Here is a 24,844-nt window from a genome sequence, read left to right as displayed (position 1 = left end):
AGTAATCTCTGAAGACAGAGCCAGGAGTAAGTATGTATTGCTAGGTGTGAACCAAACACAAATAAATAATGGCCTTAAGGCAAGAAGTTGAAAGGTCAACAGGTGAAACTAAAGAGACTTCAATATTTGGCTGCTCTTCCTCAGGCCTTTGATTCAGGAAGCCAGAATGGCTGCCAAGGCCTTGCACTTTCAGCCTCATCCCTTGGCCTCAGATAAGAAGAAGAAAAACTATCATACAACAAAAACTAAGGTTTTCAACCCTTGGAGTTTGAACTGGCTAGATCTCCGGCTAACCAATACGGGTTAACCGGACACTCCCACCACCTTACTGACTCATAAATGAAGCATCTGTGGACAGAGTGGCATCTTTCCACACTGGAGGCACACAGCATTCTCTGACCTCAACCTAGGGAAGAGGCAGCAGTGGAGAGTAGCGGAGCTTCCCTTCTCCTGGGGTTGCCACGTCCAGCATCATCCCTCAAAAGCAGCACCTGAGGTCACTCTGCAGTGACACACCCCAGAGTGGAGGGAGGAGCCACTTTCGTGGGGGCCTGACTTCGAGCTAGAGCCGGACAGGATTTCCCCCAGTCAAAAAACTTCCCTCAACCCGACATGGCCCAGAAGCGTCCTTCCTGCACCCTGGAGCCTGAACAGATCCAACAGCTCCTGCTCTCCTGCCAGGAGGCCAAGAAATCCGCCTACTGTCCCTACAGCAACTTCCGCGTGGGGGCCGCCCTTCTCACCCGAGACGGAAGGATCTTTTCTGGTAAGGACTGGCTGGGAGGCGTAGGGCGCAGGCAGGTTGGAGGAAGACGCTTAAGAGTGCAGCCCTCACCCCACTGCCACTTGGCAGGGCTTCCCTGCTTGGCCTCTGTCCCCTAACCACCAGGTTGGGGGCACTGCCCTGCTCAGAACTTGGGCACTTTCAGGTTTGAAGGACTGACAGGGAGGAAGGATGCATCAACCTGAAGCATCCTCCTGGGGGAAGCTGGGAGACCCTGCTCAAACTCTCTCAAAGGCTTCCAGCATATTAAGTACTCAGTCCCACCCACTTTCCTGTCTCCTATAAAGATGCAGGCAAGTGGCCAGGCTTAGCATCCTGCAGATTGGGGACCCCCAGATAGTGTCACCCAATATTGACAATTCGGTTGGGTGACTGGATAGAAGGGGAGGAGGTCCTTGCTTGCCAAGTCTTGGATGGGGAAGATGGGGCAGGATATAGTTTCACTAGCAATGAGAGGTCCGGCATGGAATCAACTGCACTCATCTGTTCCTAAGTTTTATCTCTTTTATTTGTGAGGTTTATAAAAATTATTACTGAAACAATTCTGCTCTTATTATTTTCTTTATTTCTTTTATTATTTTTTCCTCCTGGGAAAAAAAAATCCCACCCGGGACCTCACTCGCACAAGCAGGGAAGGGCCAACCTCTGGGAAAACATTCAGACATATTTTTCCCCTTTCCTTTTTACTCTTGTTGCAATGATATGAGTCATGTATACACACACAAACACACACACACACACACACACACATACACACACACACACACCTAACTACAATGACACCAGGGGAAAATCCCGTTAGGTGCGCATAGGGAAGAAAGGGGGTCCAAGCTCAGGGCATTAGACACTGCCACTGAGCTATGGAATCTGGGGGCTCAAACTAGTTTTTTTTTCCAAGTTAAGAAGCCTCATTTTCAGGACCAATGATAACAGCTAGGTGGAAGAGAGCTGAGAAACCATGTCCCACCCACTATAGCCAGGCCAAGATGAGAATTGGCTAAAGGCAAGAAATGAATCTTCTTACTGAGCAGGGCATCTATTTAAAAGAGACAGGAGGCAGGTATGAGGCATCCGACTATGAGTGAACATGGGTGGACCTTCCCTTCTACAGTGCCCCCCTCCAGATCACCTGTGTCCCTGGTATCTTGTCTCCTAAATTCTACCCATCGCTTGGGTAGAGCAAAAGTAACCTCACTACATGCTGGGAGAGGGAAGTGATTAATGTCTCTGTCATCCCTATCACCCTGCAAGGCACTTTCACCACTTTATAGCAAAGGGAGCAGGCAAAAGTTGAATATCCAAGACCTCAGAAGTGGGATTTGAGGGGCCAGAGATAACACAGCAGTAGGGCATTTGTCTTGCATGCAGCCAATCCAGGACAGATGGTGGTTCAAATTCTGGCATCCCATATGGTCCCCGTGACTACAAGGAGTGATTTCTGGGCGTAGAGCCAGGAGTAACCCCAGAGCGTCACAAGGTGTGGCCCAAAATCCCCCACACCCCCCAAAAAGTGGGATTTGAATCCAGACTTCCTCTGATATCAGTCTATATGGGGTAGAATCTTGGAGTGTCCCATAGATATTAGGACTGGTACCTTGGCTCCCGTGAGAATTAAACATTAACTACTGCCACAACAAGCAGCAGCCTGCTGGCTCCAGGACCTTGAGCAAGGAACCACAAACTGATTCTTTCCAACACTTCTACATCCCCTCTAAGTGGTATGAAACAGGTGGCTTTATTTTCTTGAGTTAGTCTTTCAAAGACTATTTGCTGAGCACCCTTTATGTATGAAATAAGCACCCTTAAAGAAAGTGGGTTCAAGGAGGCCTCCTGTTTTTGTTTTGGGTCACACCCAGTGACACTCAGGGTTTACACTTGGCTATGCACTCAGAAATCGCTCCTGGCTTGGGGGACCATATGGGACGCTGGGGGATCGAACCGAAGTCTGTCCTAGGTTAGAGTGGGCAAGGTAAGCGCCCTACCACTTGCACCACTGCTCTGGCCCCCAAGAAGGCCCCTTACCCGGGCTAAAACTCAAGGCTCAGATGATGATTGTGGACCAAGTGAATGAATGAGGTGAGCACAAGGTGGCCTATCTAGGTGACAGGGAAGGAACTGGAACAGTGGGGATTTAGGGAGCCTTCCACCGTTGGGGTAGGGTGAGAACTCTGGAGTTTCAGGCTTCTAGGTTTAAATCCTGTTGCTACTTTGTCCCGACCTGCAGGACTCCGTTACTCGTGGGTATAGAGGGGTCCCAGTCTGAAAATAGAATGGGGGGAAAGAAGAGACGGAGACCAAGTAAAGTGCCTTATCAAGGTCTCGCTTTATTGATTGGTACAGGCTCTTTTAAGCACAATTTTTACAGGGGGTGGAGAGAAGGCAGGATAAACATCCCGCATTACAGAGGTCATCTTACAGGTAATCTTTACACGCCATCTTTACATAAGGGGCACAGGAACATCTCAGGGTTAGTGATGTTTCAAGGACCTAACAAGCTTCCTGGAATGTATGCCTGATAGGAAACTGTGATATTTCTATGGGCTCTGGGGCTAGACAATGCCTTAGGTTATGTACTCTTGCCACGCAAGACTGGTATGTCCTGCTGAATTCCATATTGGTCTCTGACATTACTTACTACTTATTAGCTGTGGGATCCTGGGTGATGCATTTTACCCTTCCTTTCACGTTTGTAAATGGAGGCTCTTAAGTCATCTTTTCATGATGGCTGTGATGTGAAAAGACTCAGTAGACTGTCACACACGAACCTGTGTACACTCCTTCTACTACTGCTGCGTGGAGAAGGGGGTAAGCATGAGGATGGAGAGACAGATTTCATAGCTCTTAGAAAGGCCAGAAGAAACATTGAGCATTAGTGAGGCAAAAAGTGAGGCAGCCAGGAGGTGAATAACGTTCTTAAGAATGAACTGGAGGGGGGCCAAAGAGATAGCATGGAGGTAGGGTGTTTGCCTTGCATGTAGAAGGAGTTCTGGCCATCCTACATGGTCCCCCGAGCCTGCTAGGAGCAATTTCTGAACGTAGAGCCAGAAGTAACCTCTGAGTGCTGCTGGGTGTGACCAATAATAATAATAATAATAATAATAATAATAATGAGCTGGAGGGGCCAGAGCAGTGGCACAAGCAGTAGGGCATTTGTCTTGCATACATTGACCTAGGATGGACCATGGTTTGATCCCCAGCGTCCACATGGTCCCCCAAGCCAGGAGCAATTTCCGAGCACATAGCCAAGAGTAATCCCTGAGCATCATCAGGTGTGGCCCAAAAATAAAAATAAAAAATAAAAGAATGAGCTGGAGTCAGGGGCCAGAGTGATATATAGCACAGTGGTAGGGTGTTTGCCTTGCATGCCACTAACCCTGGACAGACCCCCAGTTCAATTCCTGATATCCCCTATGGTCCCTCAATCCTGCCAGGGTGATTTCTGAGTGCAGAGCCAGGAGTAACCCATGAGTACCACCGGGTGTGACCTAAAAACCAAAAGAAAGAGTTGGATCGAAAGTACAATGGGTAAGACTCTTTTTTTTTGGGGGGGGGGGGTGATTGGGACACACCCAGCAGTGCTCAGGGCTTACTCCTGGCTCTGTGCTCAGAAATTGCTCCTGCTCCTGGCAGGCTCAGGGGACCATATGAGACACCCAAAATCGAACCGGGGTCTGTCCAAGGTTTGCCATGTGCAAGGTAAATGCCCTACCGCTATGCTCTCTCTCCAGCCCATGAGTAAGGTTCTTTTCTTGCACTCAGCTGATTCAGGTTCAGCCTCAGGCAGCACTTATGGTCCTCTGAGCGCTATTACCATGCCCCTCAAACAAGAAATAAGGCAAAAAAAATAAAAATAGAGAAGAAGGAAGAATAAAATTAGAAGGAGGAGGAGAAGGAGGAAAGAAGTGAATGAAGAGATTGGCCCAGTACAACAGCAGGTAAGATGAAGAGAAAGAATACATCAAAGAGATGTGGTACAAGACAAATGGACCAGATCTGGGATGGACAGTTTTAGAAACTAAGAAAAGAAACAGGATTCTCTGTGTTCAGAACCAGGGAGATGCTGAGGCACTGGACAGGACAGAAAGAAAATTGGACTGGATTGTTCTATGGAATAAGCAATGGTACATATGACAATGACTGAACCTGCACTAGCACTCACTGTTCCCATATGAGAGAGAAAGGAGTATTATAACCAACAAAGCCACAGAACCATAATGATCAAGAGCTGACCATTAAATACACCACACCTTTCTTAGGTGATTTTGTTTGCTTGTTTTTTTTTTGTTTTTGTTTCTTTTACCTTTCTTTTTTCTATTGTTTCTCTTTGGTGATTTTTTTTCCCTGTTATCCTACAGGTTGCATGTCTTTAAGGCACCAGGAAACACAAGCAGGCAGCCTCTAGTTTATGATATGGACTTCTGTTGTATTAGTTTCTGGTTATTAAGTTGAGAAAAATTTCAAGGAAGGGCTCTAATCGGCCCATTTCCAATCATTTTCCAGTCATAGGGCCAATTACTGTCGTTATGATGAAACTATGATTGGTCAGCCACCTCATAGATTCCTGTGGAGTGGGTAGGTCTGTTTCCACGAGTATGAGGTGCCAAGAAGACCAAGCCAATGGTCAATACACCCACACCATTTTTTGTTTTGGGCTCAAAAAAATTCCAGAATATTCTAATGGCCACATTTTTTTTAGTATTTTTGCTCTTATTTTTAGCCCCAGGCTCTGTGCTCAAGGATCACTCCTTGTAACTCAGGAGGCCATATGGGGTACCAGGGATCAAACCTGGTTGGCCATGTGCAAGACATGAACCTTACCCACTGTACTCTCTCACTGTCTTTCTCTGTCTCTGTCTCTTTCTCTCTCTCTCTCTCCAACACCATTAATAACAACTTTCTTTGGGGGAGAGGGTCAGGACACATCTGGCAGTGATCAGGGTTTTCTCCTGGCTCTGCACCCAAGAATCACTCCCGCTGATGTTCTAGGGATTGTAGGAGATGTCGGGAGTTGAACCTGGGTTAGCCACATGCAAGGCAAGCATCCTACCCACTGTACTATATCACTCCAGACCCCCTAATGACCACTTTTGAGGATGATAACTGCAAATCAGATCCCAGAGAAATAGGATAGGTACAAAGAGTGGGAACAGTCATTTGGGCATTGCTCTCTTCTCTGGGGGAGTAAACCAAATCTCATTTTATGAACTCTTTTCATACTGAGGTCCTAATGACATCAAACCCTCCCCCCCCCCAGTATCATCTCAAAACAGAAATGTGACTCAAATGCAGAAATGTGACTGAGGAGAAGACCAGACCTTGGTGTATGATGGGTCAGGCTATAAGTTGGAGCTTCCTGCCAGCAGCCTCAACTTTACCCTCTGCTAAATGGAGTTTTAATAATATCTGCCTTTCAATGTTGTTAAAAAGATCAATAGTAAGTACAAGTAAAAGGTCCCACAGAGGATCTGACAGATAAAGGAGCAGTAAACAAAATAAATAATTAAAAAGTAATTAGTAGGGGCCAGAGAGATAGCATGGAGTAAGGTGTTTGCCTTTCATGCAGAAGATCAATGATTCGAATCCTGGCATCCCATATGATCCCCCGAGCATGCCAGGAGTGATTTCTGAGCGTGGGACCAGGAGTAACACTTGAGCACTGCCAGGTGTGACCCAAAACAACAACAACAACAACAAAAGTAATTAGTGGTGATGGCGCAATTACCAAAGTATTATTTGAGCCATTCTTATAATCCTGGATTCCTAACTTGGCATCATCCCAACTTGTCTTTTCTGGGTATTTCCAAGGAAGCCAAGGCAACATCAAAGTGGGTTGGTTTGCCTCAGTAGATGATGACCTGTTTCCTGAGCTAAAAAAGGCAAAATAAATTTATTTAACCTTTCAGGATCAGTTGGTGATTGAGGGCTTCCTTTTCTTTCTTTTCAGTTTTTCATTCTTTCAAAACAAGAGTGAACTTGCTAGAGGCTCCAAATACAGTTACTGCTTTACATCTCAGAAATGTAGCGCTACAAAAGGAAATGACACAACAATAAATAAATCTGTTCCAGGCATCCTGACTGTACCAGATGCCAGGCACAATGCAATTAATGCAATGTACAACACAGACATCTATCTGCCCCTTGGAAGTGTATGCTACAATGGTGGCTTAGGTTAAAAACATTTATTTTAGGAAAGTGTTAAGTGCTGTGAAGAAAACAGAAGCAGGATAAATAGGTTGAGGTGGCTGAAAAGCATTTTAGACAGGATGATCTGAGAAGACTTTCCTGAGGAGGTGACATCTGAATACTCAGGGACTATTCCTGGCTCAGAAGTGACCTGGCCTTGCAGCGCTCAGGGGTACATATAGAGTGTCAGGAATTCAAACCAGGCTCACAGACAATACAACCACATGCATGGTCAATGCCTTACCACCTATATGCTCTTTAGTCTCCTTTCCCAAATTCTTGTGGTTTTTTTGTTATTTTATTTTTGGCCACACCCAGTGGTACTTAAGAGTTACACCTGGCTCTGCACTCAGGAATTATTCCTGGCAAGCTCAGGAGATCATATGGGATACTGCATCCCAGATCAGCCAAGTGCCAGGCAAATGCTCTACCACTGTGCTATCACTCCAGCCCACTCTGGGCCCTCCTTTCCCAAAATTCTTAAAGAGTCAGTAGGACTGGGGGTCTTTGGGCAGATTTGAACCACAATGGCCTTTCTGAACTTCTGCTAAACCTCGAAGGCAGACCCAGCTGTTGTTGTAAGAGGCTGGGCTGCTAACATCTGTCCATTTGCATTAACAGCACTTGAGTGAAGGTCCAGGTTTTTGTGAATCCCATTGAATGGGGGAGCATGTCCCTGACTCAGGACAGAGGTAAGGCAGGTGCAGAGCTAGAGGCAAGTCTTCCAGGATCTTAGAGATTGATGGAAGATGAGGTCAGATGAGGTCAAAGACTAAGAGAGATGAGCAGGGATGGCATGGAAAGGTGGAAAAGAGCAAGTTTAAGTTAAGTTATTCCATACTGGCACCAGGAAGCTAACTGGGAAGATTCAGTGGGAAACAAGAAATACTAATTCATGTATTTAAGTCATCCATGACTTAACTTTCCTTGCAAAGAGTAAGCAAGCAATGGGCCAATTATCTGGGTTGGTTGTATGCAATTGAGTATGAATAAATCAACCCAAGTGTACAGAAGATGAACCACTATTTTCAGAACTGAAACCCCTGATGGCTCTCTGCTTCACACCCTGACTGCATTTTCTGGCTTCAGTATGGCTTCAAGTGGTAGAAAGACTCGGGAATTACTTGACTCAAAAGGAGTCTCTATGAGAACTGATGATCCACACAGAGACTCTGTGGTCCATTGTGGGTCGGGCACTCATCCTTCAAACAGTCAGGTGAGAGCAGAATATGACTCCTATTGAATCACATGTGAAGGAATGAGGTGTCAATACAGAGCATACCACAGCCAAACCTTTACTGCTCACTTTTCTTCCCCAAAATAGAATTCTGTTCCTATCCCCACTTAACCACAGTTTCTTGAAGGACTGGAGTTAGTGCACTCACCCCACTCTCCCTCACCCCTAGCAGGCGACTGGCCCCAAGGGCACCTCAGGTCATGGGCAGGTTTTCTAGGCACTTCTTTCCTCTCCATAAGTCTGATCCTGAGGACCATCATGATGATGACTAGATGATGAATCTCTCCTAATATGCCTGAGTAAATAATGGAGGGACAGGTGTGAGGTGAGGATAATACATCAGGATATAATTTAGTAATGTCTAAATTGGACGGATACAGGAATGTCTAATATAACTTATATTATATATTTATATATTTTATATATTCATATACATTTATATATAAATCATATAAATATTTATAATATATTATATATTTATAATTTTTTTTTTGTTTTTGGGCCACACCCGGCAGTGCTCAGGGGTTACTCCTGGCTGTCTGCTCAGAAATAGCTCCTGGCAGGCACGGGGGACCATATGGGACACCGGGATTCGAACCAACCACCTTTGGTCCTGGATCGGCTGCTTGCAAGGCAAACGCCGCTGTGCTATCTCTCCGGGCCCATATTTATAATTTTTATATTCATATATTTTAAATATTTATATACAAATATATTTATAAACATGTTTCTATAAATTATATAAATATTTATATAATTATATAATATAATTATAATGTGATTTAGTATTGTCTAAATTGGACAGATAAAGAAATAAATACACATACTGTGTACCATCCCAATGAAGACTTGCCATGAGATGTTGATTGGTAAGGAGCAGATGGCATTGAGAAAACCGTTGAGTTGAATCAAATGGTTCCTACTTCTCGCTCTTCACAGAGCAGCAGGCTGGGGAGCTACCTAGGGGATGTGCTCTGCTTCATTCCACCCCATCAAAGGGGTCCAGGCAGTCTGTTCCTTCTGACTTGATGTCTCTCCATCCTTAGAGAGGTATCTTCACCCAAAGTTCAAAATTAGCATAATTAAGTCAACATTAATAGGAGATTGATAAGGAGTGGAGATGCAAGCAGTGTCTCCTTGAAGTGTCATCTAAAAGTTCTATCATTTCTGCTCACATGTCATGGAATAAAAGAGAAGAACATGTGAAGCTCCCAGAGAGACTAGGAGGCATGTCCTCCCTTGGTGACCCTGTTCCACCAGTGGATTTTCCTGGCAGAGTGAATGCTGGGGGGAAATTAGTCTTTCCACAAGACCCACTGTGGTCTGTGTAAATCCTGGCACATCCTTCTTTCACACAGGACCTATTTATCACCTGTGAATTGAGACACATCAAAGTCTACCAGTTTCTGCTCTAGCTTGAAAAGCAGGACTTTGAGGAACATGGTTCCCTTATTCAAGTCTAGTTATGACCCTGCTGGCCTAGTGACCCCCCAAACAATAAAAGTAATATCTACTGCTTCCCACTCATACAACTAATACAATGTGCAACCTGGCAAAGAGATACCAGGGAGCATACAGTGACTGCTGGTCGGTGCCATTTACTAACCTGTAGGGCATATAGGTTGATGACTCCCCTTCCCCATTTGCCCTGGGACCATCTGTAATTATTACTGCCCTTGGCTTCACATCTGCAGAGGGTACAGAAAAAAGCCCTCCTGGGGTAAACAGCTTATCACTGAGAGTGGATTTGGGGGAAGGGGATGGGCAGGGGTTTCTTTAGGGATTGAACAATCACAGGCTTTTGTCAGCCTGACTTTTGACTTTTTTGACTACTTGTAGTCATAGTCAAAGAAGTTGATGGAACTTAGCCAGAATCTAAGTGAACTCCTTCACCAATTTGGGGACTTTTCTGACCATGGATTTCTGATCACTTTTATATAGAGCACAACACACAACAATTTTCTGAATATTTTTTGTCCACTCTCCTTTTTTAACCACTGGCTCATCCAGGTTGCCTCACCTAAAGGGAAAGGCACACTGGCTGAGCCCATGACTGAGCACATGCTAGCCCGAGTCCAATCTATACCACGAAGCTGGTTCCCATTACTGAGGGGAGAGATCTGAATAGACCTTGTTAGCATGGTCTGACCTTCTGGGTTCCAACAGGGTGGGCTGCTGCCAATAGCCTGAAGAGCTGCCTCTATTTAACTATGTCTCTGTCCTACATACATCTATGAAGCTAGGCCACAGCTTATTGGTTGTTGTTGGTAGTGGTGTTGTTGTGTGTGTATTGGGGGTGCAGTGGCCACACCTAGTGGTACACAGGGGTACTCCTGGCTTGGTGCTCAGGAGATCATACACGGTTTGCTGAGAATTTGTACCAGGCTTGATACTGCAATTGCCACATGCAAGGCAAGTACCTTCCTTCCCATGCTCTCTCCAGTCCTCACCTATTTCTTTTTGTTGTTAAAGCTAGAGCTTTGACCAGGGAGATAATACAGGTTTAGAGTGCTTGTCTTGCACATATACAACCCTGATTTGATTCCCAACACCATGTATGGGCCTCAGAGCACTGTCAGATGGGAGTGATTCCTGTGCAACAGTCTTGTATGCCTCCCTGCCACTCCCAAAAAAACTACTAATCTCTCTTTCAGCCCAAATTTATTTATTAGAGGAAGTTGCTATAAGAAAAAAGCCCAGGGGCTGGAGCTATAGCATAGTGGGTAGGGCGTTTGCCTTGCACTCAGCTGACCCTGGATCGACCCAGGTTTGATCCCTAGTATCTCATATGCCCCTTGCCAGCCTGTCAGGAGAGATTTCTAAATGCAGAGCCAGAAATATCACCTGAGCACCACCATGTGTGATCCAAAAGAAAAGAAAAAGGAAAGGAAAAAAGACCAAAAAAGGACCATTGGTCCTTGCTTTATTTGAATTTACAGGGGTTTTGTTTTTTTGTTTTTTGGGCCACACCCGGCAGTGCTTAGGGGTTACTCCTGGCTATCTGCTCAGAAATAGCTCCTGGCAGGCACGGGGGACCATATGGGACACCGGGATTCGAACCAACCACCTTTGGTCCTGGATCGGCTGCTTGTAAGGCAAACACTGCTGTGCTATCTCTCCGGGCCCTTGTTTTGTTTTTTTTTTTTGTTTGTTTTTTTTTTTTTTTATGATGTTTTGACTTTATGGGTTTTTATGTTGGTTTTACTATTTTGATTTTGGCCTTTTGGCCTTATGCCTCTGAAGAACCCTTACTTTGGGATTAGTCTCTTCTCAAACTAGTGGAGTGCAGTAGAAGACTCTAGTAAGACCAGAAGTGGTCCAGAAGTCACTTCCAGGGATACTTATCCAACGTGGCTGGGCAGTTCAAGACTCAATCCCCATAATGTGATGCTGCTTGGGTCCAGTAATTCTAGGGGTCACCAGGGTCACAACTTCTAGTGCTGAGTTGGGGACCATGTAGTACAGGGGTTCAAACTTGAGGCTTTACCCATGCAAGATATGTGCTCCTATCCTTTGAGTTATCTCCCAGCTTAAAGGAGCCCCAATTTTTTCTTTTGCTCTTCATTCCTATAAACCGATGTTAATGATCTTGAACCCTATCTAAAAATGAGAAAAAGAAATGAAATAATGGGCTGGAGAGCTAGTACAGCAGATAGAGTGCTTGTTTTCCATGTAGTCAACTCAGGTTCAATCCCTGACATCTTGTATGGTCTACCAATGCCCAGCAGGAGTAATTCCTGGGTACAGAGCCAGAAGTCTGAGCAGTACTAGGTGTGGTCCAAAAATAAAAAGCAAACAAAAGAAATGAAGTAATGAGTAAATTGATCTTCTTACCAAAAGCAATAGGATTCAGAACTTCCTTGAATCACTGGGGCCACAACTCATTGGATAATATGTAGTCACAGAACCACTCTCGGCTACAATCCCATCTCTTACCACATGTGATCATTCATATTGGGATCAGCTGTGCTGTGTTTGGTTTTTATATCTTATGTTTCTGAAAGGTAAGAAGGAGAGTAGTGAACAATGAACACCTCTGCTTTAGGGAGCAAGAGAAGCCAGGAGAACTAATACAAGTCATTTACCACATCTGATGCTCAGAGCAAAGCTTAGTTCCTGTGCCCATCTGTTCACTTCTCTGAAAATAAAGCATTTCTTATCCAATCAGTTGTGTAATGTTTGGTCTCCTAAAGGAAGGCATTATATGCTTGTTCCCAGGTACACACCCTAAGAAGGACCCTGAGGAAGATTTCCTTGCTAGGACAGGGGATAAGGCCACATTAGCAATCCTCCTTCCACCAGATACCAGAGAACTACTTTAAGGCTTAACAACCACAGTCACCTTTTATCAAGATGGAGGATATTGGGAGGAAGGGAGGTGTTTATTTGGACAGTTTGTCCTGCAACATAAATCACACAGGAACCTAGCCATATTCTGCTAGCCAGTACTCAAAACCCAAAAGTCAGCTCAGCTCCAAGCTTTGAGTCAAGAGCCACTTCCCTATCCCTACCAATCTCTACCATGAATTTATCTCTTAGATCCCAGACTGGGGTTTCTGTTCTTCCTCAAGCCTCCACATTAACCTCAATTGGGGAGATGAGGCTGGGTAGGCCCTGCTGTCCTGCCCGGCACCTCGGCTGTGTTTGGTTGAGGAGGCTGTTTATACTGAGGTGAGCAATGAGAACAAGAGATCTTGAGATGGACACCCCCGACCCATGGTCCTGAGCTGCCCAAGGCTTATGGGAAAATTGCCTTTTATTCTTTTTGCTATGCTTGAGCCTTGGGTCCCTCTCTGCCCAGGAAGGGAGCAAACTTCTCGCTCAACACAGCCTGCAAGAAATGGTTCTGCCAAATGAACCACAAGGTTCTTCTCTCTTCTCAGGATGCAACGTGGAAAATGCTTGCTATTCCCTGGGCAACTGTGCTGAGCGCACCGCCATCCAAAAAGCCATCTCGGAAGGATACAAAGATTTCCAGGCAATAGCGGTTGCCAGGTTAGTGGGAAAGCCAGGTGTCAGCAACAGGCAGGCTCCTCCATTCTGCGTTGTCTACTCCACACTGATGATTCATGCAGTCACTCTGGATAGAACATGTTGACACTATACTTCTCATGTGCTGGGCACATTAGGGGACTCTGGGCTGAGTGCATCAGAATAAGAAAATAAATAAGAAATGGACTCTGTCCTGGGTGCACCCACGAATAGGTAATAAGCAAGGCAGCTCTAGGTCAAGAACAGTTGTACTCTAGTTCTAACAACAGCACAAAGATCAAAGATTCTTAAAAGATACAAGAGAGGCAGAAGAGAGCCCTGAAACTGAAGAGACTTAATCATCACCTATCTGGGCCAGAGAGAAAAAACGGTGGTAAGGCATTTGCCTTGCATGAGGCCAATCCAGGACCTACAATGGTTCAATTCCCGGCATCCCATTTGGTCCCCGAAAGCCTGCTAGGGGTGATTTCTGAGTGCAGAGCCAAGAGGAACCCCTGAGTGACACCGGGTGTGGCCCAAGAACGAGAGAGAGAGAGAGAGAGAGAGAGAGAGAGAGAGAGAGAGAGAGAGAGAGAGAGGAGAGGAGAGGAGAGGAGAGGAGAGGAGAGGAGAGGAGAGGAGAGGAGAGGAGAGGAGAGGAGAGGAGAGGAGAGGAGAGGAGAGGAGAGGAGAGGCAATGCGAGAGAAAGAGAGAGAGAAGAAAAGAGGAGAGAGAGAAATAAAAAAAATCACGTGTCCATTCATGGGCCATTCATTCCATTTTACAGATGAAGAAACAGAGGTTGAGAATGGAGCAACAGGATAGTGGCAGAGTTGGAACAGAACAAAACCAGTCTCTAGTCCAGGTTTATTCATTGTGCCTCCCTGTGCAGGAGATCCTGCACTTCCCTGCCAGCCTTAAAACTGTGGCTGGGATTGCTGCTATGCAAACTGACTCTTCCTCTTGTCAGTTCTCACTTCTAGATACCAGGAGCCAAGCTCAAAGACAAATTGGTGGATGAACAGCCAGGTAAACTTGGTTTATGGTTCAAAAGAATCAGACTCCAGGTCCTGGCTAACGAAAACACTTATCAATTCCTTCTGCAGTTTTCCAAAATAAATGTACAGGGGTCAGGCTAGAGCCCTGTGGTCAAGCTTGCATGTTTGAGGTCCTATGTTTGATCCCCAGAATTGCATGTCCCCCTGAGCTGCAAGTAGTTCCCCAAGCACAAATGAATGTGCCCTCCAATAACCACCAAAAAATAAAACTAAAAATCCATGATGAGGGCCGGAGAAATAGCACAGTGGCGTTTGCCTTGCAAGCAGCTGATCCAGGACCTAAGGTGGTTGGTTCGAATCCCGGTGTCCCATATGGTCCCCTGTGCCTGCCAGGAGCTATTTCTGAGCAGATAGTCAGGAATAAACCCTGAGCACCGCTGGGTGTTGCCCCTCCAAAAAAGAATTCATGATGAGGGGCCAGACAGATAGCACAGCTGTAGGGCATTTGCCTAGCATTCAGCTGACCCAAAACAGGCTTGGGTTCCATCCCCTGCATTCCATATACTCCCCTGAGCCTGCCAGGAGTGATTTCTGAGCACAGAGCCAGGAGTAATCCCTAGCAGCACTGAGTGTGGCCCCAAAACAAAACAAAACAAAAATCCATGATGACTCATCTCCACAAAGAAACCTTATTGAGTTCTTGTTGGCCCAGGGAACCTCACCAGTACAGCATGGAAATGGGCTCTTTTACTAAAGTGTGGTCATATAGGGTCATACTGCCTCTTATTTCATTGTGGCTCACTCTTCTATGCACATTCTTATTACATATTCTTTGAAAGTCTCTGGTGCTGGGAGAATGATGGGACAAACGTTTCACCCACAGAAAGGGATGGCATGGATAACAGAGCTTGGCCTCTTGAGACATTAGGCAACTGGACTCATGTGTGAAGAACAAATTTTGACATCTTTGTGTCAGAGCTACTGGTTCTTCCTTTTAGAAGGGAGGACTTAGAAAAAGAAAATTAGAACAAAGATGATGAGGGCTAAGTGACAGGGGGGAAATCCCCTATTTCTTTATAAGGTCATAAACTTGGTCCAAGTTATTGAAGGTTGTTTATTTGGTTTTGGATTTTGATTTTAGTAGCTGAAGCCAACACCATGCCCTTATGGAGAAGGACCTAGCTTCCTCTGTGTCCAGAGTCTGGCCTGGCCTCCCTTTGGCTTTGAGAGGAATAAATGAGACCATGTTGGGAACATTTTGTACAAAAGAGCTGAGATCAGGATGTGAATTGCACTTTATTAAAAAAAAAAAAGTGGGAAGATTCACTCAATTTCAGAGCTGGTCCAAGAAAATAATGACATTCTGGAGAAAGAAAGAGGCCAAAGTCAACAAAAGGGTAAAAAGGCACAGTAGCCTTGCTCTGTTTAAAATGTTCCAAATGAAAAGCTTTTTCTCTTGGTCATTATCTACTTTCAAACATGACTGGTTGTTGCTAATGATAATTAGCAACTGTCCTTATTTACACAAAACCTGCTTTTTTTTCCAACACCCAACTGTTCTCCTCTGGGTATCCAGCCCGCACCGGCATCCCTGAGCCAGAAACGCAGTCATTACTGCACTAATGACTTGTTAAATTGAGAGTGGCTTTAGAGGATGAATGGAAAATGCCAGCTTCCTTGTTAGCATTGATGGGTGTTGAAGAGTCTCAGAGAGCCCCTTCAAGACCTGTAGCCGAGAACACACAGCCCCCGGGGTCCTAACTGTTCTCATCAACGGCAATAGGTTTCCAGCCTGTAGAGTCAGAAAAGCATCACCTCAACACGATCAAGGATAGTACAAACCACTGAAAACCTTTGCTACTCAGCTCAAGATGAGAGTAAAGGGCAGAGCAGAAAGAAAATGGGGAAATAAAAAGGGAACATCCCAATTTATCCAGAACATTCTAGAATGCATCTTTCAAATCTTACTCATGGAACTTGGAGATATGACTCAGTGGTAGATCAGTTATGTTGCAATAAAATTGGTTCTGGATTCAGTTCCTGGCACTACATGATTCCCTGAGCATGGCTGGAAATAATACCTGAGGAATGCTGTGTGTGGAGCCCCCAAAACAAAACAAAACAAAAAAACCCAGGTTTTGGAATTATGAGACCTAGTTTCAAGTTGCTTCAATAACCTAAGCCTGGCTTTTTAGTCAGTAAAGTATAGGAGAATAACACCTTCACGGGGCTATTGTGAAAACTTGGAAGGAAATTTCTTTTTGTTTGTTTGTTTTGGGGATATACCTGGCAGTGCTCAGGGCCTACTCCTGGCTCTGCACTCAGGGATCACTTCTGGCAGGTTCAGGAAAACATATGGGATGTTGGGGTTCAAACCCAGGCCAGCAGCATTCAAGTCAAATCCCTACTTGCTACACTATCTTTAGGCTCTCTTGGGAAGCAATTTCTATAAAGAACTTGGCACAAAGTATTTAATGAACTACAACATTTTTGTTTGCTTGTTTTGAGACCACATCTGGTGGTGCTCAGGGTTTATTCATGATTCTTTGTTCAGGGATAATTCCTGGTGAAACTTAGAATCATATGAGGATTGAATCCAGATCCACCATGTGCAAGGCTTACTCACTGTACTATCTCTTCAGTCACCTAAAACTAGTCATCATCATTACTTTGGCAAGCTGCAAGACTCCCCAAGGCAGAGTTCATACATCCTGGGTTCAATTCTAGTTACCAGCTCTGTAATTAGACCTTTCATGACTGTGTGGATAGTAAAAAAACAACTCCTTTGTAGAACAATAAATGAATTAACATACATAAGGTCTTTAGCACAGTACCTAGCACAGAGAAGGAAATTATAAGTATCAACTTTATTGGGCCATCTCCCAGTTTTCAGACCTTTGGTCCCTACATACACTTTCTTATGACTTTGGATGTTTGAACCCAAGATCAAATCTAAGTTCAAATGCACACCCTTGAATACACTAGTGCAAATCACCTTGTCCAAGGAGATATCTACTGGCAGATAACCATACATGTCACAGGGATTGGAAAGGAAGAGGATATCTCAATAGGGGTTAGCTCCTGCTCATTCTTATCACTGAGCTAGTTCATACTGTTCATTTACTTATTTATGGTTTTGGGTCTTACTGGATTTCCTTAGTGGTATCCTGGCTCTGCTCAGCAATCATTATTGGTAGTGCTCAGGATTAAGCCTAGGTTGGTCACATGCAAAGCAAGTGCCTTACACACAGTACTATCTCTCTGACCTTCATTCATGTTGTTTAGAATGGACAGGGAGCTCAATGGTTTGATCACCTGCTTTGCATGCAAGAGGCTAGGTTTGATCCCTTGCACCATAAGGTGCCCCAAGCTCCACCAGGAGCAATCCCAAAGAATAAAGCCCGAAAACAGCCCATGAGGAACACATAATGTGGCCCCAAAACAAAATAAATTAAAATAATAAAATAAATTGAGTTCATCCTCATAATGAGAATGTACTGGGGAAATAGAAAGCCTGTCTAGAGTACAGGCGGGGATTGGGTTGGGAGGAGGGAGATTTGGGACACTGGTGATGGGAATGTTGCACTGGTGATGGGTGGTGTTCTCTACATGACTGAAACCCAAACACAATCATGTTTGTAATAAAGTTGGTTAAATAAAAAAATATATATATATAAATAAATTGAGTTCATTTAGTTTTCCCATTAGACTGAGCAATCTCTTGAGGGTCAGAGATATATTCTTCCAAATAATGTCCCTGGAATGTGGGGAATGATAAGTGCTTAAACATCTGCAAAATGCTCTAAAGTAACCATTGTTCTTGCTACTGAAAAGGCCCTTGGAAGTGTGGAAAGCCCCCATGAGTTTTGTTGGCCTCTTGAACAGTGTATCGGTGAGTCAGAAACTACCTGGCCAGGATGGATCCATCTGAAGCAGGGGACGAGGTTGGGGGGAGGAACTTGGGGTCTGAATCTGACCATTTTCTTTATGCCTCCAGCAAGATTAACCCATGTTTGATTCTCTGCCTTCCTAGTGACATGAAGGATGACTTTATCTCGCCATGTGGGGCCTGCAGGCAAGTGATGAGAGAGGTAAGCAGTGTCGCTGTTTCTCTGGAGTGTAGCTGCCTGTTTTTTCAAGCTGCGAGGAGCAAAACTAAACTCCCTGCTAGGAGATGCTCCAACTGTCCTTCTGCATTGGTTGGCTGACTCAAAGGCTTTCCCAATTGTGCACAAATTACCAGAAATTAGTCTTTGATGCAACTGCTGCTTGCTGAGTGAGCTCATATTTGGGGCTGGGCCATAAGCTAGCTCTGAGGAGACAACCATGAAAAGACAGCCCAGTTCTCCTCCACCCTGGAGTCTAATGTGTCTAATGATAAGATAAACAATCAATACAGAGCAAAAAAAATAGTTTTGAGAAGGTCATGGATAAAAGAATGCAGAAAAAGTAGTGAGTTGGGGGTGAAGGCAGGGGCGAATAGCAGGTGATATTCTAAGTTCAGGGTCAGAGGTCAGCAAATAGGTGCTGTAGACCTGTGGACAAATTTAGCCATGCTAAATTCAGGTGAATAAAGTTGTATGGACACACATTCATGGCCATTATTCATGGATTATCCACAGCCAGTTTGACCCTTGAAAGCATTGTCAAGTAATGCAGAGTCAGAAATAGTTTCTCTGGGCATTTACAGAAAATGAGCTGCCAGTCTCTGCTTCAGATTGTCAGAGGGGCTTCCCCGTGAAGATACTATTTGAGCAGATATTAAAATAATGAGAACAAAAGCTAAAGCCATGGTACATCAGGTAGGGTGCTTGCCTTGTACACAACCATGCAGATTAGATTCTGGCCATCTATATGATCCCCCAATAACTGCCAGGAGTAATTCCTGAATGAAAAGTCAGGAATTACCACTGAGTACAGCTGGGTATGGTCCAAAAAACTTAAAGAAAAAAGAGGAGGAGGAGGTGGAGAGGAGGAGATGAAGGAGAAAGAGAAGGAAGAGGAGGAGATGAAGGAGAAAGAGAAGAAGAGGAGGAGGAAGAATAGAAGAAAGAGAAAAGAAGAAGAAAAATGAGAATGAGAATGTGATGGGTCTCTCAAAGGAAGAACCAGCAAGCTTAAGACACACAGATTTAAAAAAAGAAAAGAAGAAGAAGAAGAAGAAGAAGAAGAAGAAAGAAGAAGAAGAAGAAGAAGAAGAAGAAGAAGAAGAAGAAGAAGAAGAAGAAGAAGAAGAAGAAGAAGACATAAAGCTTTAATGAGTTTAGTAATTAGCAAGAACAAAGAGGTTAGAATCTGGTGAGAGATGGGGAGACACAGAGATCAAGTATGACATGAAACAGAAGAGGTTGGTTTTTTTTTTGTGTTTTTTTTTTTTGTTTTTTTTTTTTTGCTTTGGAGGCCATACCTGGCTAGTGTCCATGGGCTACTATTGACACTGGTGCTTGGGGTCATTCCCAGTGGTGCTAGGGAACCATATACTGCTGGAGATTAATCCATACCACCTCCATGAGAAGCTTGTCCACCATCCCATCTTCCGAAGCTCCTCCTCCCCTGTACTATCTTCCGATCTTCCTGACCAAGAATAAAGGCAAATGGGTGGTGTGTTTTAAAATAGCATAAAAGGGACCAGGAGGTGGCCCCAGAGTACATGCTTGGATGCAGGAGTTCCTGAGTTGATCCCCAGCACTGCATAGCCTCTTGAGGACTTCTAGGATGCCCTGGTGTGCCCAGCACTTAGAGACTCCAACATCACTGTATGAGCCTTGAACTCCCTGCCCAAATGGCTAAATATCACTGGAGTGGTCCTTAGGACCCCTGAGCACTGCTTGGGAGAACTCGAAAAATGGTTAAAATAATAAACCTTATGAACTAGAGAGTACAGCAGGTAAAGCATTCATCTTACATGAAGCTGACCCAGGTCCTATTTCCAGCACCCAATATATCCCCCGGGAATGATCTTGAGCACAAAGACAGGAGTTAACCCTGAGCATTGCCAAGTGTCACTAAAAACAAAACAAAACAAAAAACCAACAAAATATTATTAAATTTGTTAATTGCAAGTCTAAAATTTGGTCAGGTTAAAACAAAAGTTGGATTAAGAAAGGATGGGACAAAAAAATAAAAAAAGAAAGGATGGGACAAGAATGATTGTACAGCAGGTAGGGCACTTATCTTGATCGCACCTGGGTTCAATACTCAGCCCACCAGGAGAAATCTCTGATCGTAAAACCAAGTACAGCAGGTGACCTCCTCCCTTTTCCCCCAAAAGAAGGGAAGTTATTAGATGCTTGGAAGGAATGACTAAAGGAATCTAATATACTGTATTTTTCGCTCTATAAAATGTACCTGCCTATAAGATGCACATAGTTTTTAGATAAGGAAAACAAGAAAAAATAAAGTCACAGCAGTGATCAAATAGTCTTAAACAAAAGCTCTATAAGTGATAGTGAAAGTTCATTAAGCTAATTGCTCGCACTATGCGCTATGTCTGCACAATAAAAGGAGCATAACACTTTTTCTCCACCTTTGAGGGGGGCGCGTCTTATGGTACGAAAACTATGGTACTTTTAACTAAGATGATCTTGATGGAAAATGCCCATCACTCCACCTCTGTCAATAAAGGGGTACATTTAGTGTGGATCTCTGTGGAAGTCTGTGAAGTGTCTATGTACATCTCAAGGAACAAAGCTGTAAGAAGACTTTTTGTTTTGTTTTGTTTTGGGGCCACACCCGGCGATGGTCAGGGGTTACTCCTGGCTGTCTGCTCAGAAATAGCTCCTGGCAGGCACGGGGGACTATATGGGACACCGGGATTCGAACCAACCACCTTTGGTCCTGGATCGGCTGCTTGCAAGGCAAACGCCGCTGTGCTATCTCTCCGGGCCCAAGAAGACTTTTAAAGAGATCTCTGTGTCCTCCAAAGACCCAAAAGCTTGAACCACCAGCTTGGGGATCCTACAGAGATCCCTGAGTTCTGATGTGACATCATCATTCATTCACAGCACCTCATTTGATTCTCCCCCATTCCCTGTCCTGGGTACAGCTGTGAGGGAAGCAGCTATCTTGCTGCCCTCTCCCTGGAGTGTATGGTCTGCAAAGACACACAAGCTTGTCCCCAGATTCCCACAGGAGACCACCCACAGTTCCCAGCAGACACCCTGCTCTCCCAATGGAACAGATGTTTTCTTTTCTTTCGTTTTGTTTTGTTTTGTTTTGGGCCACACCCTGTGACACTCACAGGTTACTCCTAGCTATGCGCTCAGAAATTGCTTGGGGGACCATATGGGATGTCGGGCTCTAACCGGGCTCTGGGTCAGCCGCTTGTAAGGCAAGTGCCCTACCGCTGCACTACTGCTCCGGCTCCAGAACAGAGGTTTTCCAGCTGCAAAGGAGACATGGTGGTGCTTTTGTCTGATGGGGACTGCAGGTTCAGTTTCAATGTTGTTGAAATCAGGGCTGAGATCTAAGGTGTTTCCATTGGCGATTGAACCTTGAGGTTTCAAAGTATGTGTGGAACAAACCAGGCTTCCTCCACCACCCCCTTCCCACGTACCACCTGCTTCCTGCCATCCTGCAGAGCAGGGCCAGTTTGCAGAAATCCTGTCTGAAATCCAGATGAAAACTCCCACCCTGGAGACTTGGGTCACCATTGACAAGTGCATCTCTTTAGGGAGACGCGTGGCCAGAGCTATGTGGGGAAACCACATTGGAACACCATCCCCGCGCCTCCACAGGCCCTGATTTGGTCTAGTTGCTCATTATTTTTACTCCAAATGGATTAGATATTGGCAAGGGAGAAAGGGCATAAGGAAAAGGGAAAACACAAGGCGAAGCAAAACTGAAACCAGAATGCAAAGTCTAAATGATGAGATGAATAGGCAGGAACTTGGCTCTGAAACTAAGCCTGTGCGCATTTTCATCTGAACTCTCCAGCTGAGCCTGCCATGCAGAAAAAGATTCTTCTCTAAAACATTCATTTTTAAAAAGCCAGAAGACTGACTGTGCCTGGAAATAACTTGGCATTTCAGACAGAAGCTTAGAAGAACCAGCTGCAAACCTGAACAATAACTAACAGTAACCTATTAAGAATGATTTCTAGACATATGTATAGGCAGTAGGAAACACTTTCATTGTCACTTATCAGAGAAGTGTAAGTCACAACGACAATGATATCTTATCTTATAATGAGAATGACATTTATCAAAAAGACTAAAAACAGCCAGTGCTGGGAGGATGTGATGAAAAAGAAACTCTCTTTTACTCTTGGTGGAAATGTTTTCTGGTTCAACCTCTAATGAAAACAGCATGGAGACATCTCAAAAAAGTAAGAGTTGAGCTTCCAATGACCCAGAAATTTTACTTCTTGGCATCTACCTCAAAAACACAAAAACATTAACTCCAAAAAAATGCATGCACAATTATATTCATGTCAGCGCTAAGGACAATAGCCAAGATATGGAAACAACCCAAATGTCAAATGACAGATGAATGGATAGAAAGGCTCTGGTTTATATATACAATGAAATATTGTACAGCTATAATAAAAAATTAAATCCTGCAGTTTGCTGCAACTTGGATGGAACTTGAGGGTATATCATATTAAAGCAATAGGACAAATACTAGATGCTTCCACTCATCTGTGGTATATAGAGAAAATAAATTAATAGGCAATGTTGAACTATGACAAATACTTTGTCTTGAAAACAAAACAAATTACTGAGCAGGTTAAGAAGTGAGGGAAGGGAAGAGGCAAACTAAAAATGACACAAGAACAGTGGTGGTATCTTTGGTAGTGGTGAAATATATAACTTCTTACATAAAACCATGAACACAAACACTTCAATAGCCATGGTAACTAAATTACAATAAAAAGAAATGTAGGGGGGCCAAGATGCCTAAGATTTAACCATTAGCTAAGGTTGCACATCAGAAGGGATGGTTCCTGAGCATCCTGAGAGAGAAAGATGGGGACATTGGGAGTAAAATTCTGCTTTGCTAATTTGCCCTAAGTGCATATGTTGGTGGTGCTGATAGCACCTTCATCAAAGGATTGATGAAGAAGTCACCATAATGAGGCAGGAAGGCAGCTTCTGAGCTGTGAGGAGTGAAGGAAATGTTAAGGGAAGCAGGTCTGTGTTCTTCCCTAGCAGCAGGAGATCTACCCTCAGGTAGGGAAGGGTAATTCTGCTTTTAGAAACTCTTGAGTAAGGTTTGGGGGGGGGCAGGGGCTGGAGAGATAGCATAGCAGTAGGGTATTTGCCTTGCACGCAGCCAAACCAGAACAGATGGTGGTTTGAATCCTGGCACACCATATGGTCCTTCCTGCCTGCCAGGAGCGATTTCTGAGCCCAGAGCCAGGAGTAAACCCTGAGCACCGCTAGGTGTGGTCCAAAACACCCCCTTCTACCAAAAAGAAACCCTTGAGTGAGACCCTAGGAAGAATAGATTGTTTGTTACTCATTGGCAATGCAGTAAGCCCTGGCTCACTACTTATACTTTTATTCTTTAATTTGTTTTTATGGACCACACCCAGCAATATTCAGGTATTACTCCTAGTTCTGCACTCAGGAATTATTCCTGGTGGTGCTCAGAGACCATATGGGATCCTGGAATCAAATACATGCAAAGCAAGCACCTTACCCACTGCACTATCTCTCCAGCCCCACACATCTTTGACTCTTCCCCTCCCCCCCCCATTAAGCTCTGTGAGCCAGATAGGGTTATCACTATTCCCAATTGACAGATGAGAAGACTGAGGCATACAGAGTAAAATAGACCCAAACCTGGGTCCTTCCTACCGTCTTGGTTAAACCATTTCCCTTATGCTGGTTTTGTCTCTTTTCCAGTTTGGCACCAAGTGGGCTGTCTATATGACAAAGCCAGATGGCACATATGTCACCAAGACAGTCGAGGAGCTGCTGCCAGCCTCCTTTGGGCCCCAGGACCTACAGAATGTCCAGTGAAGACCAGAAGATATCCGCTCATCCATGCTTAAGAGGAAAGCCACCCGAAGAACTTCATAAGGCATGGTCACAGATCCAAGGACACTCCCTGTGAGCCCTACCCTATGAGGGTGGAGCAGAGAAAACTTCCAAATGAAATAAGGCCGGGACTCTGGCCCTTCCTGCATCCCATTCTCCTCCCTGAACCAAGAGCATACCTGTTCCTTTCCTTTTCTGCTGCCACTTGAGTCTGGATCACTTCCCCTTGATGTTCCCAACATGCCAACATGCCACCCTTTTCTCATGTGGGGAGCTTTCTTTTATTCTAAACATGATCAGAATACCCTGATCAGGGAAGCACATTTGTCTTGTGTCTATGATTGCTGTGCACAACATTTCCGATGGTGATTTGTCTTCTAGGAAAGAGCTGAATTCTTTCTGCAGGGGTATCAGGCTTCTTCAGTGCAAAGCTGCCTTTTTAAGCTTCTTGTCCCTGCTTCTCCAGATTGAAGACCTTGGTGTGTGTGTGTGTGTGTGTGTGTGTGTGTGTGTGTGTGTGTGTGTGTGTGTGTGTGTGTGTGTGATAAAACTGCCAATGATCATTTCTAATCTGTTTGGGACTTCGACTTACCTCGCCGATGTGTTCTAGCGATTCCAAAGGAACAAGAAGGAAGCATGGGGTTGTCTGGCAGCAAAACAAACATTCCTATGAGAGCTGACTGGATA

The 24,844-nt window shown here is 44.6% G+C and overlaps 1 protein-coding gene across 1 annotated transcript; it reads left to right on the top strand.

Annotated features, from left to right (window-relative positions):
• The first annotated feature begins 612 nt into the window (after positions 1–612).
• On the top strand, positions 613–24,278 carry CDA (cytidine deaminase). Its single transcript, XM_049772133.1, has 4 exons — positions 613–766; positions 13,088–13,199; positions 18,208–18,265; positions 24,023–24,278. The coding sequence occupies exons 1-4, from the start codon at positions 613–615 to the stop codon at positions 24,137–24,139; spliced, it is 441 nt and encodes a 146-aa protein (XP_049628090.1). The 3' UTR covers positions 24,140–24,278.
• The last annotated feature ends 566 nt before the right edge of the window (positions 24,279–24,844 follow it).

This window comes from Suncus etruscus, chromosome 4 (genome assembly GCF_024139225.1).
Source record: "Suncus etruscus isolate mSunEtr1 chromosome 4, mSunEtr1.pri.cur, whole genome shotgun sequence".
Taxonomy (NCBI): domain Eukaryota; kingdom Metazoa; phylum Chordata; class Mammalia; order Eulipotyphla; family Soricidae; genus Suncus; species Suncus etruscus.
The sequence above is the reverse complement of the archived record's forward strand: the minus strand, read 5'-3'. Positions and strand labels throughout refer to the sequence as shown.

Bases quoted from the DNA above. Each gene is read 5' to 3' on its own strand.
- CDA (XM_049772133.1), top strand. From the start codon at position 613: ATGGCCCAGAAGCGTCCTTCCTGCACCCTGGAGCCTGAACAGATCCAA. The intron at 13,200-18,207 runs GTTAGTGGGAAA...CTGCCTTCCTAG, and splicing joins CAGGCAATAGCGGTTGCCAG to TGACATGAAGGATGACTTTA. The intron at 18,266-24,022 runs GTAAGCAGTGTC...TCTCTTTTCCAG, and splicing joins GCAGGCAAGTGATGAGAGAG to TTTGGCACCAAGTGGGCTGT.